Here is a 12,924-nt window from a genome sequence, read left to right on the forward strand (position 1 = left end):
AAATCATATGCATAAAATAAAAATAAATAAAATCTCAAACAAATTAATATAAAATAAGATTTAAAGTCCTATATCCAATGTCACTAATGAAAAAAGAGGCAGTCATTTAAAAAGTAAAAGAGATGGGAGGAATTTTTTTTTAATTTACACCAAATTCAAATTCTTCTCATCTCCAATTCTTATATAAAACTAGAGAACCATTGGTGCTCAGAAGTCCAGTTCTTTTCTTCCTCTCAGACACTTTCACTACTGTCAAGATTCAAAGGCACAGTTTCAGAAAGGTGATAGTAAGATAATGTCAAAGATTTCTCATGAGTTTCTCTAATTAAAGAAAAAGCTTAAAATAACAATTTTGATTTTAAAAAGTCCAGCAAAAAGTAAGAGAAACCTTAATTTCCTAATTACTTTAAAAATAACAGGTTCCACAAAGTAACCAAAGAGACAAGTTTGGCAGTCAGCTTTCAATGCTGGTCCCAAGGCAGATAGACGGTTATGTGGACTTGCTTTCCTTCCAGATGATACACCGTATATATACTTTAACAGCCTTTCCTATATAATTTGTGAGGTTGATTTTAAATGAAGGTGGAAATACTACCAGTCATCGGCACTGATTTCAGACTCTTACTGGAGACTTTGTTTTGAAGTCCGTCTATGTGCAGAAGCAAAATTACGAATGGCATTTCGAAGAGTTGCGTTCCCCTCAGAGATATCAGAAGAACTGATGACAGAATGCAATGCCCGATTATATGCTGCAAATGAAGGTGTGCACAGTGATGAATATGCTAGACTCTAGACGGCTCCCCCACTTCTTCCTATTGGCACTGCTTCATTACCCAAAATGCCACAGGCATTCATTCCCACACAGAACACATATTTATTGAGCACTGACAACAGAGGCTAACTCTGTGAGGAAAGAAAAGAGATTATAGAAAATGACAACAAGTGAAGCTGTAGTAAAGCGTGCTTCCACACCACAGGCACAGATACAACGTCACCACAACAGGAAGACGGATCTGAATCAACAGCTGGGGAACCCTGGAAAGACGTGAGAAGCTGTACCATTTAAAGTGGGATTTTGAGGGCTAACAGGAGGAAAGAGACAAAGCACTACAGATAGAGAACGAAGCGTATGAGATACACCCAGGCTAAGAGGAAGTTCGATGAAGCTGGAGTGTGGCCTGAGACTAGGGAGAAGTATATAAAATACGTCACGCATTTCATACTGTCATAAGAAGTTTTAAAGTAACTCATTGGACCGATAAATTATCACACAGATGAAGCATTTTTGGTATATAAATACTGACAACATTTTCAGTAGTTTCATGAGGCTGACAAAGTTCCTATGTTCTATAAATCAATACTTACTGCTGGGCAGGAAACATTACAGAAAGGACTCACTCCATTGTCTTTGCCAGGGACTCTATAGAGCTTCTCATCTTTCTTGGTGTACCCAGCAGAAGTGACAGTCCAATATGGATATATGCTTTTAAGTCTGCATTAGACATCATTAAAGTATGGTGATAACAGACTCCTAATTTAGCCATAAAAGACAAACTTATTTTTCTCTCAAGACAGGCAGGCTCTTTCTCTGTAGCCTTCATCTGGAACTTATTCTGTAGACCAGACTGGCCTGGAATGCAAAGAGATCCATCTAACTCTGCCTCCCAAGTTCTGGGTTTAAAGGCATGTGCCACTACCACATGGAAGTGCAGGGAAGATCTGCATCTGAGTCCTCTTGTATACAGTGTAAGGAGCTGAAAACGCTTCTTCAGCATGAGCAGGACCAATCAGAACTGAAACTATAGTAATTTCCATTGTCCCAAATATTTGTTTTATAAAGGAATAAATAAAATTCTCTTAAATTACTATATATAGATATTTAATTTTAATTGCTATTGGGACTCAAAGATTCCTTAAGAAACTTACCTCTGTAGTTTTTATAGAAAATGCAGTTGTTGGCACAGGTATCAGGATGAGCATCCCAAAAATCAGGACCACAACAGCATAATGGAGGTAAAGTGATATTATAAAGCTTCATTTTCTCCTGGACCTGGGCTCGTAAAGCTTCTACATATCTACAAGAAATGACAGTGAGGTCAGGTCAGTCAACTACTAGGAGAATAGTATGCATATACCTGGTTTTATAGCCAGGTCTCTCTCCTCTGTACCTCTAGTCTTCATATGCAGTGGGACATGGCACTAGGAAAATGCAGTACTAGTCCAACAGGTCCTAGACAATGCACCCTAAATACGGAAAAGTATGAGAAGGCATACAATGTCTCTAACTTTGTATTTCTTGAGACAGAATTTCTCTGTGGAGCCCTGGCTATCCTGGAACTCGGAGATGCACCTGCCTCTGCCTCCTGAGTACTGAGTACTGAGATTAAAGGCATGTACCACCATCGCCATGCTAAAGCAAGTCTGTTATGGAATATGAGAAAGCCTACTTTCTACTAGGTCTCTTCTAGACCCAGAATTTCATGCAGAACATTTAAAATCACCTTATATATTCTTTTTCTCTCTGTTGCTGTTTTTCTCTGGCTCCTTTTGTTTCTTCCAGTTGTAGCTGGGCTAAAACATCACTTATCTTCTCTTCTGAGTAAGGTTCTTCATGACAGCTCATTTTCAGGAGTCTCTGCTCTTCAGCATAGCGCTGTTCTTCTTTCCTTTTCTTAAGTCTGAAAGTGAAACAAAACATACTTAGAATTTTCTAAAACTGTTATTTAAAATTAGCTTCCTGATCCAAATAACTCAAGAAACGCCCTCAAAAAATGAGAAGCCCAGAATCAGTTCATCACTCTAAGAGCATGTGCAGAAAGTGTTCATGCTGGCTGACATGAGTTTATCTTCTAATCACCCATATAAATCGGTTCTCAAAGGGAAATGAGAACTGGTCAGGAAAACATTTTATGTAAGAATTCCAGCATAAAAACAGGCTCAGGTTAAAAGTCCTGGTAGGTAGGACACATGCACCAAAATGATGCAACAGGGGCCAGGTTTGTCCTCATACCAAAGAAACTTAAAATGCAAATAAGGCCAGGCAGTACTGACTCTGACTGACTCTGACTTTAATCCTAGCACTCAGGAGGCAGGAGGATCTCTGAGCTTGAGGCCAGCCTTGTCTACAGAGATACTTCTAGGGTAGCCAAGGCTATATATAGAAACCCTGTCTCAAGAAAATGAATGGAAGGAAGGAAGGAAGGAAGGAAGGAAGGAAGGAAGGAAGGAAGGAAGGAAGGAGATAAAACACCAGAAACACCAGCGTTCGAGACACTGACATCAACCAGCAAATACAGTAGTTCTAATAGATGATAAATAGAAAAGTAATCCCTACTACTGTCAACAGTTAGTGCCTTCAGTGTTTTTAGACAATAGCACAGGGGAAATGCAAATGTAACCTGGTGGATTCCCAAGTAAAAAACATTTGCAACAGTGATACACTTACCAACCAAAAGGTAAAAAATAAATCATAATGTTAGATATTGTCTTAGAGTTTCTACTGCTGTGATAAACACCAAGACCAAAAGCAACTTGAGGAGGAAAGGTCTATGTTTTATCTTACAACTCAAAAGTCACAGTCCATCAATGAAGGAAGTCAGGGCAGGAACTCAAGGCAATAACTGGAGGCAGGAATCAAAGCAGAAATCATGGGGGGACGCTACTTACTGGCTTTCTCCTAGCGTGCTTACACTGCTTTCTTATATAACTCAGACCCACCTGTCCAAGGGTGGCAGACTACAGTGAGTTGGCCCCACCCATATTCATCATTAATCCAGGAAATATGTCAAAGACTTGCATACAGGACAGTCTTAACACAGGCCTTTTCTCAACTAAGAGTCCCTTTTCCTGAGATATGTCTAGGTTTGTGTCATGTACATAAAAAAACATGCACAGGAGGCAGGGAAAGAACTCACAATGAGCAAAATCGTCAAACAAGATCAACTACAACCGGACTATTGGGTTAGAGTTACATAGAAGGACATTTACATAGTTACTACAGACATATGTTCAAAAATAAGGAATTGCTGGGCATGGTGGCAAATACATATACATATACATATACATATACATATACATATACATATACATATACATCTCAGCATTCAAGAAGCTCAAGTGTGAGGATCATCCCAAGTGTGAGGCTAGCCTGATCTATAATAGTGAATTCCAGATCAGACTGCACTACATAGTGAGAACCTATGTTGAACAACAAGAAGTAACAGGAAAAAGACAGAAATAAATCTTCCAGGGGTAAAAGCTACAATTTCTGAGTAAAAAAGATAGTAAACATGATTTTGTCAGAGATGTAAATCTGAAAACACAAAGATAGAAACGCTAAAGCATATCACAACAAAAGGGATGCAAATAAACAGCACAAAATTAGTCAGATTAAAAATTAGATAAAGAAATTCAGTAGCCATTTATGCAAAGATAAAATACAAATGGGCCAACATGCATGTAAAACAATAGCATCATTCACCATACCAAAGAAATGCAAACCAAATTTACCAAATAAAATAAAATTAAAAAATCCAGCCAGGCTGATGGCACATACCTTTAACCTTAGCACTTGGGAGGCGGAGGCAGGTGGATCTCTGTTTGAGGCCAGCCTGATCTACATAGTGAGTTCCAGGACAGCCAGGGCTATGTAAAGAGAAACCTGTCTTGAAACAAATAACAAAAATATTATCTAATATTCATCAGAATAGCTATCATTTTTTTAAAAAGTAGCTGAGGATACCTCAGTTGGAGGAGTACAGCTAAAGAATATTATAATAGGAGGCTGGAGAGACGGCGCAGACGATGAGAGCACTGGCTGCTCTTCCAGAGGACCCATTTAGATTTATAGCATCTACATGGCAGGTCATAACTGTCTATAATTCTAGTTGCAGGGAATCTGATGCCCTTTCTGGCCTCTGCACATACCAGAAACACACATGGTACACAGATAGATGTGCATGCAGGAAACATATTCATACCCAGAAAATAAAATTTAAAAAGTACACAGTAGTAAATTTCTAGCATTAAATACATATATATTAGAAAAATAAAATAAAAAGGGCCTCAGATCAAAGACTTTAGCTTCCACCTTAAGAAATTTACAAAGAGAAAAATCAAAGTCAAGATAAGTATAAGAAAAGACTTAATAAAGTAGATAAAAGAGATCTGAAACAAACTGACAAATGGAAAATAAAAATAATAGAAAAATACTGAAATGAAATTTCTTTATAACTGTTGAGTCAGACTGTGAGAGAAAAGATACAAATTACTAGTATACAAATAAAACAATGTTGTTACAGAGTCTACTGTAATAGAGAAAGCTCAGGGGTTGGGGATTTAGCCCAGTGGCAGAGTGCTTGCCTAGCAAGAGCAAGGCCCTGGGTTCGGTTCTCAGCTCTGGAAAAAAAAAAAAAAAGAAAAAAAAAAAAAAAAAAAAAAAAAAAAAGACATAATAAGAAAGCTCAGGACAATTTTGTGCCAATAAATTTGACAACTTTGGTGAAGCTACAATGCAAAAGATATACATTACTTATAGTCCTTTAGTGGCAAGAATGAAATTATAGTTAAGAAGTTTCTCACAATGAGAAGTCCAGAGTCACATGGATTTAAAAGCAAATTCTACCAAATGCTTAAGAAAGCAAGCAAGCCAGCTGTCACTCACTCATCCACCAAGACGGGAGAAGACAAAGTGCTTCCCCACCTGCTCTCCAGCCCTAGCCTTACCCTGAGACCAAACAAAACCCCAAATCAGAAAATCAAAGGCACAAGCTAGTATCTCTCAGCATACACATAATCAAATATTGTATTTTGTCTATTTTCTTTTCTGGAGCTGAGGAGTGAACCCAGGGCTTGTGGTTACCCGGTAAGCACAGCAGTAGGAGCTAACCCCACCCCCATGCCTGTTCTGTCTATTTATGGTTGTTGACAGCGCACAGGAGTTTTAGACACCAATGCCCTGCAACCTTACTAACTCCTTGTCAAATTCCAGTGCATTTTTATAAAATGATCATGTCATTTTCAAATAAAAGCAGCTTTATATCTTTGTTTAAATTAGATTGTTGTATTTCTTTTTCTTGCTAGACTGAACTAACTAGAACTTTCAGTAGGACTGGAACAGATGTGACAAGAATGGGTAGCATCTGATTTGGAAAGAAAGCATTTAGTCTTTCATATGAAATACATCATCAGTAAATTTTCAATAGATGTCCTTTACCAAAATCTTTCCAATTGTTTGAAAAGGGTTTAGATTTTAAAAAATGGATGCTGGCTTTTGCAGTGTAATAACGAGCTTTCCTCCCTTCTCTTCCTCCACGCCTTCTACTGAATGTTAAATCAAGCCCACTTGGTAAGATGCGTTGCCCTCTTACTATGTGGCTTGATTCTCTTTGCTCAGCATGCTGACAGAAGTGCCAGCAGTACGACCTGTGCTCACAGTGCCTCGGGTGGACACAATCAATTCTATTGGAAATGGAACTAGAGGCAATTCCATTCCTCAAATAACTTGTCTGTTTTATCTGTGTCCTGAGACTATGCAAGGCTAAACTTAAAGGATATGTTTTCTGGATTGGATCCACTTCTCATCTGTGGCTTTTCACTGTTTACAGTAATGTTGATACAACCACTTTGAAAAACAGTCTGAGAGCTTCTTTTAAGACTGAGGTATACAGCTATCTCCCTGTCAGGTACTTAGTCAAGACAAGGCATACTTGAAGCACACTAAAGCTTGCTTACAGATTTCACGGGAGCTTTAAGACCAAGTCAACGCCTGTCTACAAAGCTTCAAAGTGTGAGATGACTATTTGTTAAAGCCAATGCTCACTTCCCAACCTGAAAATCCTCAGGGACTCAAGGATTATACTAGGTCTACTTCACTCATGTTCTAAATAGAACAAACATAAATGACAAAACATCCATTTAAATGTTTACTGATAAGAAATTTTGTGACAAGCCACATGTGTCCCAGGATGGCCTGGAATTCCCCATGTAGTTTAGTGTTCTAGTTTCCTTCTGTTGCTGTGATAAAATATCTGGTCCCTTCTTAATGGAAAAAAGATTTTACCTCATCCTACACTTCCAGGTCACAGCCCATCATAAAGGGAAGTCAAGGCAGGAAGTCAACCAGGAACCTAATTATCAAACACTATGGAGGAAGCAGCCTGCTGGCCTGCTCTTGGGCTCATTTCCTGGCTCGTGCTTAGCTAGCTTCTTATACAGCCCAGGACTACATGCCTGAGGAACAAGTGCCACCCATAGTAGGTGGGCCTGCCTACATCAATTAATGACCACAGTTCCTCAGAGATACACACACAGAATAACCTGACCCAGGCAAATCTTCACTCAAGGCTTCTTTCAAAGAAGTCCAGGATGTGTCAAGATGACATTAACTAAGGCTAACCAGGACTCCAGGGATGACCTCTGGCCCCCTTGTCTCTTCCTGAGTGCTGGGATCATAGGTATGCATGTACCACCACACAGTTTCTGTGCTGCTGAAATCAGAACCACCGATGTGTGTGCGCTAGGCAAGGAGTCTGCCCAGTGAGCTGTATCCCTAGACTAGCTGTTGAGTAGTTTAAGCCTACTGTTGAGAAGTACTTCTTTGGGAAAAAAAAAAAAAAAAAAAAAGGCTTTTCTGGAAAAAAAAAAAAAAAAGAGAGAGAGTAATCTTTGTTAAAAATGACCTTGAATTCCTAAGAGCTCTGATGGATATCTATCAAGAGACCAATGTTGTTTCCATACTTCCTGTGGGTAGATACATCTAATGGATCTGGGCAACGTCAACTGTAAGTGTCCTGGAAAGAACTGACTGAGGTAAGCACCATTCCTTCGGAGGCTAACTAAAGTATGGCTCAGGCTCTTGGCTGAGGCTGACCCCAAGCTTATGGTTGACACTTAGGGATCCAAAACTAAAGTGGAGAAAATAGCTACAGATTGCAGAAGAAAAAAAGATGAAAACTAGAATTTGAAGTGAAGCCTGAAGACCCACCAGCCTCTGACAGACTTGTTGCAAACAATCAGGAGTTACAATCAAGAGGTGAACAAAGAACATGGTGTCTTCATAAAGAAATCTGCTTGAGTCGCTGAGAACACAGCTGAAATGAAGGATCTACAACGCTGTAGGAATCTAGCTAATGAAGCAACGGCAGGGTTTATGAAGACTTTGCTGTTTGTTTTGTGCAGGATCTCATTACATGGCCCAGGCAAAGCTCTGACTCATGATTCTCTCCCTCCTCTACTACTTTCTTGGTAGCAGACATGCAGCCGAGGGGCACACACAACCCAGGCAGGCGCTCTTCAACTCAGCTAAGCAACAGTCCAAGCCCTTTACTCCACATTTGAAAGTATTACAGTGGGAAAATGCTATCAAGTAGTGCCACGTACCAAAGAGATATATTCATAAAAAGAAGAGGCAGTTATTGGTACTGATATCTTACTGTAAGAAACTATTATCAAGGTATTTGCAGAAGATCAAGGCTAGTCTGAGCTACACAGCAAGTTCTAGGCCAGCTTGAACTACAAAATGAATGAGAACCTTGTCTCAAAATAAAAATAAATTTAAAAAAGAAAAATTGCCATAGCCATTCAAATACTCAGTAACCATCACTTTGATAAGTCAGCAGCCATTAACGTAAGGACAAGAGATTCGACTAATAAAAAGATTACATTTTGTTAAAGGCTTAGATGATTGTAAACATTTACTAATAAAGAATTTATTTCAGGCATGGTCTCACTATGTAGCCCTAGCTGGCCTAGAACTCACTATGTAGACCAGGCTGGCCTCTAATCACAGAGATCTTCTTGCTTCTCCCTTCCTAGTCTTACCAGTCTTAGGATTAAAGGGATATGCCACTGCTCCATGTAATAATGTATTTTAAATAAAGTAACACACACACACACACACACACACACACACTTAGAGGATGGGGAGTGAGCCTAAGACAAGACAACTTTTACTAGGGCCCCAAGGCCCTGTTGGGGAACAAGCTCTAGATGACCACCAGTCACCACCCCTCAGGCATCATGCAGCAGACCATGACCAAGACGATCCCTGCCAGAGATAACCTCTACCTGGAGCCATGCAGGGAGTGAGCCTGAGCCAACCACCAGTCCAGTGAGGGGTAGGTAGAAGGGGGGGAGTGGGAAGGATAGAGATGTCAGGGGGATGGGTTAGCATCAGACAGCCAACCCTGCCACTTATCTGCCATTCAACTACAGTGGTGAGAGAGATGCCCTCCCCTGCTCTCACCCCCTGCCACATTCCACAGGCCAGAGAGCTGGCCCTGCCCCTCATGGGCTACAGCATTCAGGAAAGAGGGCCCAACATCTTCACAGTAGAACTGACTCTGGTGATAGGAGATGACTGCGGGTGAGCCAGCCAGCCCTGAGGGTATAAGATGGGGAAAGCTGGCCCAGCCCCACACCTGCTACAGCACCTCAGGAGAGTAGGTCTGATGGCTTGGTACAGGTGAGCCAGCACCAAGTACATGAGAGCTGGTGCTGTCCTTTGCTGGCTGCAACATTGGTTGAGCTAGGCAGGGTAGTGATGGAAAGCTTGCCCTGGGTGCAGGAGAGCAGGAGAGCTAACCAGCTCAGATACCTCCCAGGCTCACTCACATTCAGAGCTTTGAGTTGGCCCACTCCAATATCTACCCCATCAGTGAACTTACGGAGCTCATGAGGAGGCCGGTCCTACAGATCCAAAGCTACAGGATCTCCATGACACAGGATAAGAACAGAATATCTGAGAGGAATCCCATGAAATTCCAGTATTAATAGTGTAGCAGAAGCCAAAGCTTCAAACCAGATCAATGACTCATTGCAAGTGTGGACAAAAGGGTATATATATATACTGTGGGACACACTGTGACACACTACAGCTATCATGTGATGGTTTGCATATGTTTGGCCCAGGGAGTGGCACTATTAGGAGGTGTGGCCTGGTTGGAGTAGGTGTGTCACTGTGGGTGTGGGCCATAATCCCTCATGCTAGCTGCCTAGAAGTCAGTCTTCCACTAAGCAGCCTTCAGATGAAGATGTAGAACTCTCAGCTCCACCTGCACCATGCCTGCCTGGATGTTGCCATGCTCTTGCCTTGATAATAATAGACTGAACCTAGCTAGCTTCAATGAAATGTTGTCCTTAGAAGAGTTGCCTTGGTCATGGTATCTGTTCACAGCAGTAAAACCTAACTAAGACAAGTTGGTACCAGGAATGGGGTATTTCTGTGACAGGCCTGACCATGCTTTTGTTTAGAAGAATGTGGATTTGGGGACTTTGGATTTGGAAAGCAGTGAAATATGTAGGAGGAGCTAAGGAGGAAGGAAGAAGGAGGAAGGAGAGGAAGAGGAAGAGCTAAGGGTGAGACGGAGAACAAGAGGGGGATATGGAGGCTGATGTTCGCTTGTCTGTAGCAGTCAAAGGTAGTTGGTATATCTAGGTTGGGCATTGGGTTACACCTCTGATTGTATGGGTATCTTGTTATTGATCATTACTAAATATATAAGCCTTTGGATAATCTAAGTATTAGAGTCTCATTTGTACCGACCCCGTGCGGTTGGTGGGATGGTCTGCACAGAGCCATCTCCCATGCTGGCATCTCGTGGGTGGCAGGGCTGGTGTTTCTGGCTGTTTCTAGCTGCTGCGCGCATGTGGCCTCTGGCCACAAAACACGGTTGCTGAGCTAGGCAGAGCTGCTGCAGCTTAGATAGACAGCTTGATCCGGCCACTTTTTAAATAATTAATTCAACAGAATATGTTAAATGGGGCTTAATGAGCTGTCATAGGAGGAATATGGAAGACTTTGTTACTGAGAGTGTTCTAAATTGTATGGACCTGGCCCAAGAGGTTTCAGTGGAGAATTTCACTATGTGGCCTAGAGACTGTTTTTATGGTAATTTGCTGAAGAATTTGGCTACTTTTTGCCCTTGTCTGAAGAGTCTACCTGAGGCTAAGGCAAAGAGATTTATATTAATTGCATTGACAAAGGAGTCTCAAAAAAGCCCAACAGAGACTTTGTTCTCTGGTTAAGTCTCATGAAGAGCATTTTCAACAAGCATAGCAAGCTGAGAAAAGAAATATGTAAAATATATGATTTGAGTACTAAAAAGGCACCAGGAAATGGAGCTGAATCCAGTGTTCAAGGATATTAAATTGAATTAAGGGAGTAATGACCTTGTGGCAAGATTCCACCCAAATTTAGATCCAGTAGTACAAGCCTTTAATCCCAGGAGGCAAAGACAAGCAGATCTCTCTGAGTTCAAGGCCAGCCTAGAACAGAGCAAGTTCTAGGTAAAGAAAAACTTAAATCCAGGCTTGGTGGCCCACACCTTTAATCCCAGTGTTTAGGAGACAGGCCTGCAGATCTCTGAGTTCAAAGTGAGTCTACAGAGCAAGTTCCAGGACAGACAAGCTTAGGCAGTGAAGGAATTGGAAAACAGAAACCTGGTGATAATGTAATAGAACAAGGGGCCATGTTCCTGTCCCAGCAAGCAGCAGAGCTTGGCAGCTTTGACCACATGGCCCTGGCTTTAGAGTCCAGAATAAAAGGAACTTCTGAGAAAATGAATGCTGGTTAGCTGGAGCTAAGAAATTAGTGGTGATTAAGAAGAGACGAGCATAACTGAGGTTAAATCTTCTGGGAAGTGTTTTCTGAGAGCATAATGAAGCTCTGTTTCAGAAGTAGTCAAGGTTGTACCTTGTGCTGCAGCTATACGTGGAGGAGCCCAGAAGATCATGTGTGGATCCCAGACATTGAAACAAGAAACAGTAACACTGAAGCTGCCTTGGAGAGCCCAAGATGTTTGAGATGCTAGAGCCATGGGCTATCTGCTAAGAAAAGCTGTTAACAGGGAGTGGAACCAGCGCAGGTAAAAGAAGTTTGGTGCAGTCAACAAAGATGAAAAAAAGGAGCTGGAGATCTGAAGAGCACTTTGACATCAGACATGGAGATACAGAGTCTGGAGTTTTCCCAGCTGGTTTCCTGTCTTGCTTTGGGGATTACAGTTAAATGACTGGATGAATCTCAAAAGAGACCTTGACCTTTGAACTTTTAACACTGTTGAGACTGCTATAGACTATGGGGACTCTGTAAGTTGGACTAAATGTATTTTGCACTATGCTATGTTTAGGTATGGCCCCCCATAGACTCATGCGTTTGAACAACCCTATGGGGGCCAAGGAGTGGAATGTGATGGTTTGCATATGCTCAGCCCAGGGAGTGGCACTGTTAGAAGGTGTGGCCTGGTTGGAGTAGGTGTGTCACTGTGGGTGTAGGCTTTACAACCCTCATCCGAGCTGCCTGAAAGCCAGTATTCTGCTAGTAGCCTTCAGATGAAGATGTAGAATTCTCAGCTCCACCTGTACCATGCCTGCCTGGATGATGCCATGCTCTGGCCTTGATGATAATGGACTGAACCTCTGAACCTGTAAGGCAGCCCCAATTAAATGGTGTCCTCATAAGAGTTGCCTTAGTCATGGTGTTTGTTCACAGCATTAAAACCCTAACTGAGACGTATCACAACAAGATTTTTTTCTTCTTTTGGGAGGGGAGATTGCAAGGATGGAGGGTGGATACAAGGCCACAGGGAGATGAGTGGGATTGGAGTGCAAGATGTGAAAAGATTCACAAAAAAAAAAAAAACAATAAAATGTTTAAAAAGTATATATCATATATTTTTAGACACAATGCTATTACTCATTTAATAGGCTATAAAAGATAACTTTTACATGCAGTGGGAATACAATCCAAGTGACTGTCTTTTGTGATATTCACTTTATTGCAGTGGTCTGGAAACCAAACACAGTATCTCCAAAGTATGCTGGAATATGACTCTAAACTATGCAAACCAGTCCACTCAAAAAGCAGGCTAGTATTGCCTGGGTTTCAAGAGGGTATGGAGGGAGGGATGCCAAGGGACATGACACAAG

At 41.3% G+C, this 12,924-nt stretch overlaps 1 protein-coding gene across 2 annotated transcripts in view; it reads right to left on the bottom strand.

The window, feature by feature from the left end:
- Positions 1–12,924, bottom strand: part of Ccdc15 (coiled-coil domain containing 15) — a 73,561-nt gene that overhangs the window by 8,742 nt on the left and 51,895 nt on the right. The window contains exons 12-14 of one of the 2 annotated variants that reach the window (XM_076924658.1): positions 2,502–2,678; positions 1,927–2,075; positions 596–749 (exon numbers count right to left, since the gene is read on the bottom strand). In XM_076924658.1, coding sequence (XP_076780773.1) covers positions 622–749; positions 1,927–2,075; positions 2,502–2,678 — 454 coding nt within the window. In that variant the 3' untranslated portion in view covers positions 596–621. The remainder of the gene's footprint in view (positions 1–595; positions 750–1,926; positions 2,076–2,501; positions 2,679–12,924) is intronic. The other variant, XM_076924656.1, reaches the window with a different exon arrangement.

The sequence above is a fragment of the Arvicanthis niloticus genome, chromosome 26, assembly GCF_011762505.2.
Source record: "Arvicanthis niloticus isolate mArvNil1 chromosome 26, mArvNil1.pat.X, whole genome shotgun sequence".
Classification (NCBI taxonomy): Eukaryota; Metazoa; Chordata; class Mammalia; order Rodentia; family Muridae; genus Arvicanthis; species Arvicanthis niloticus.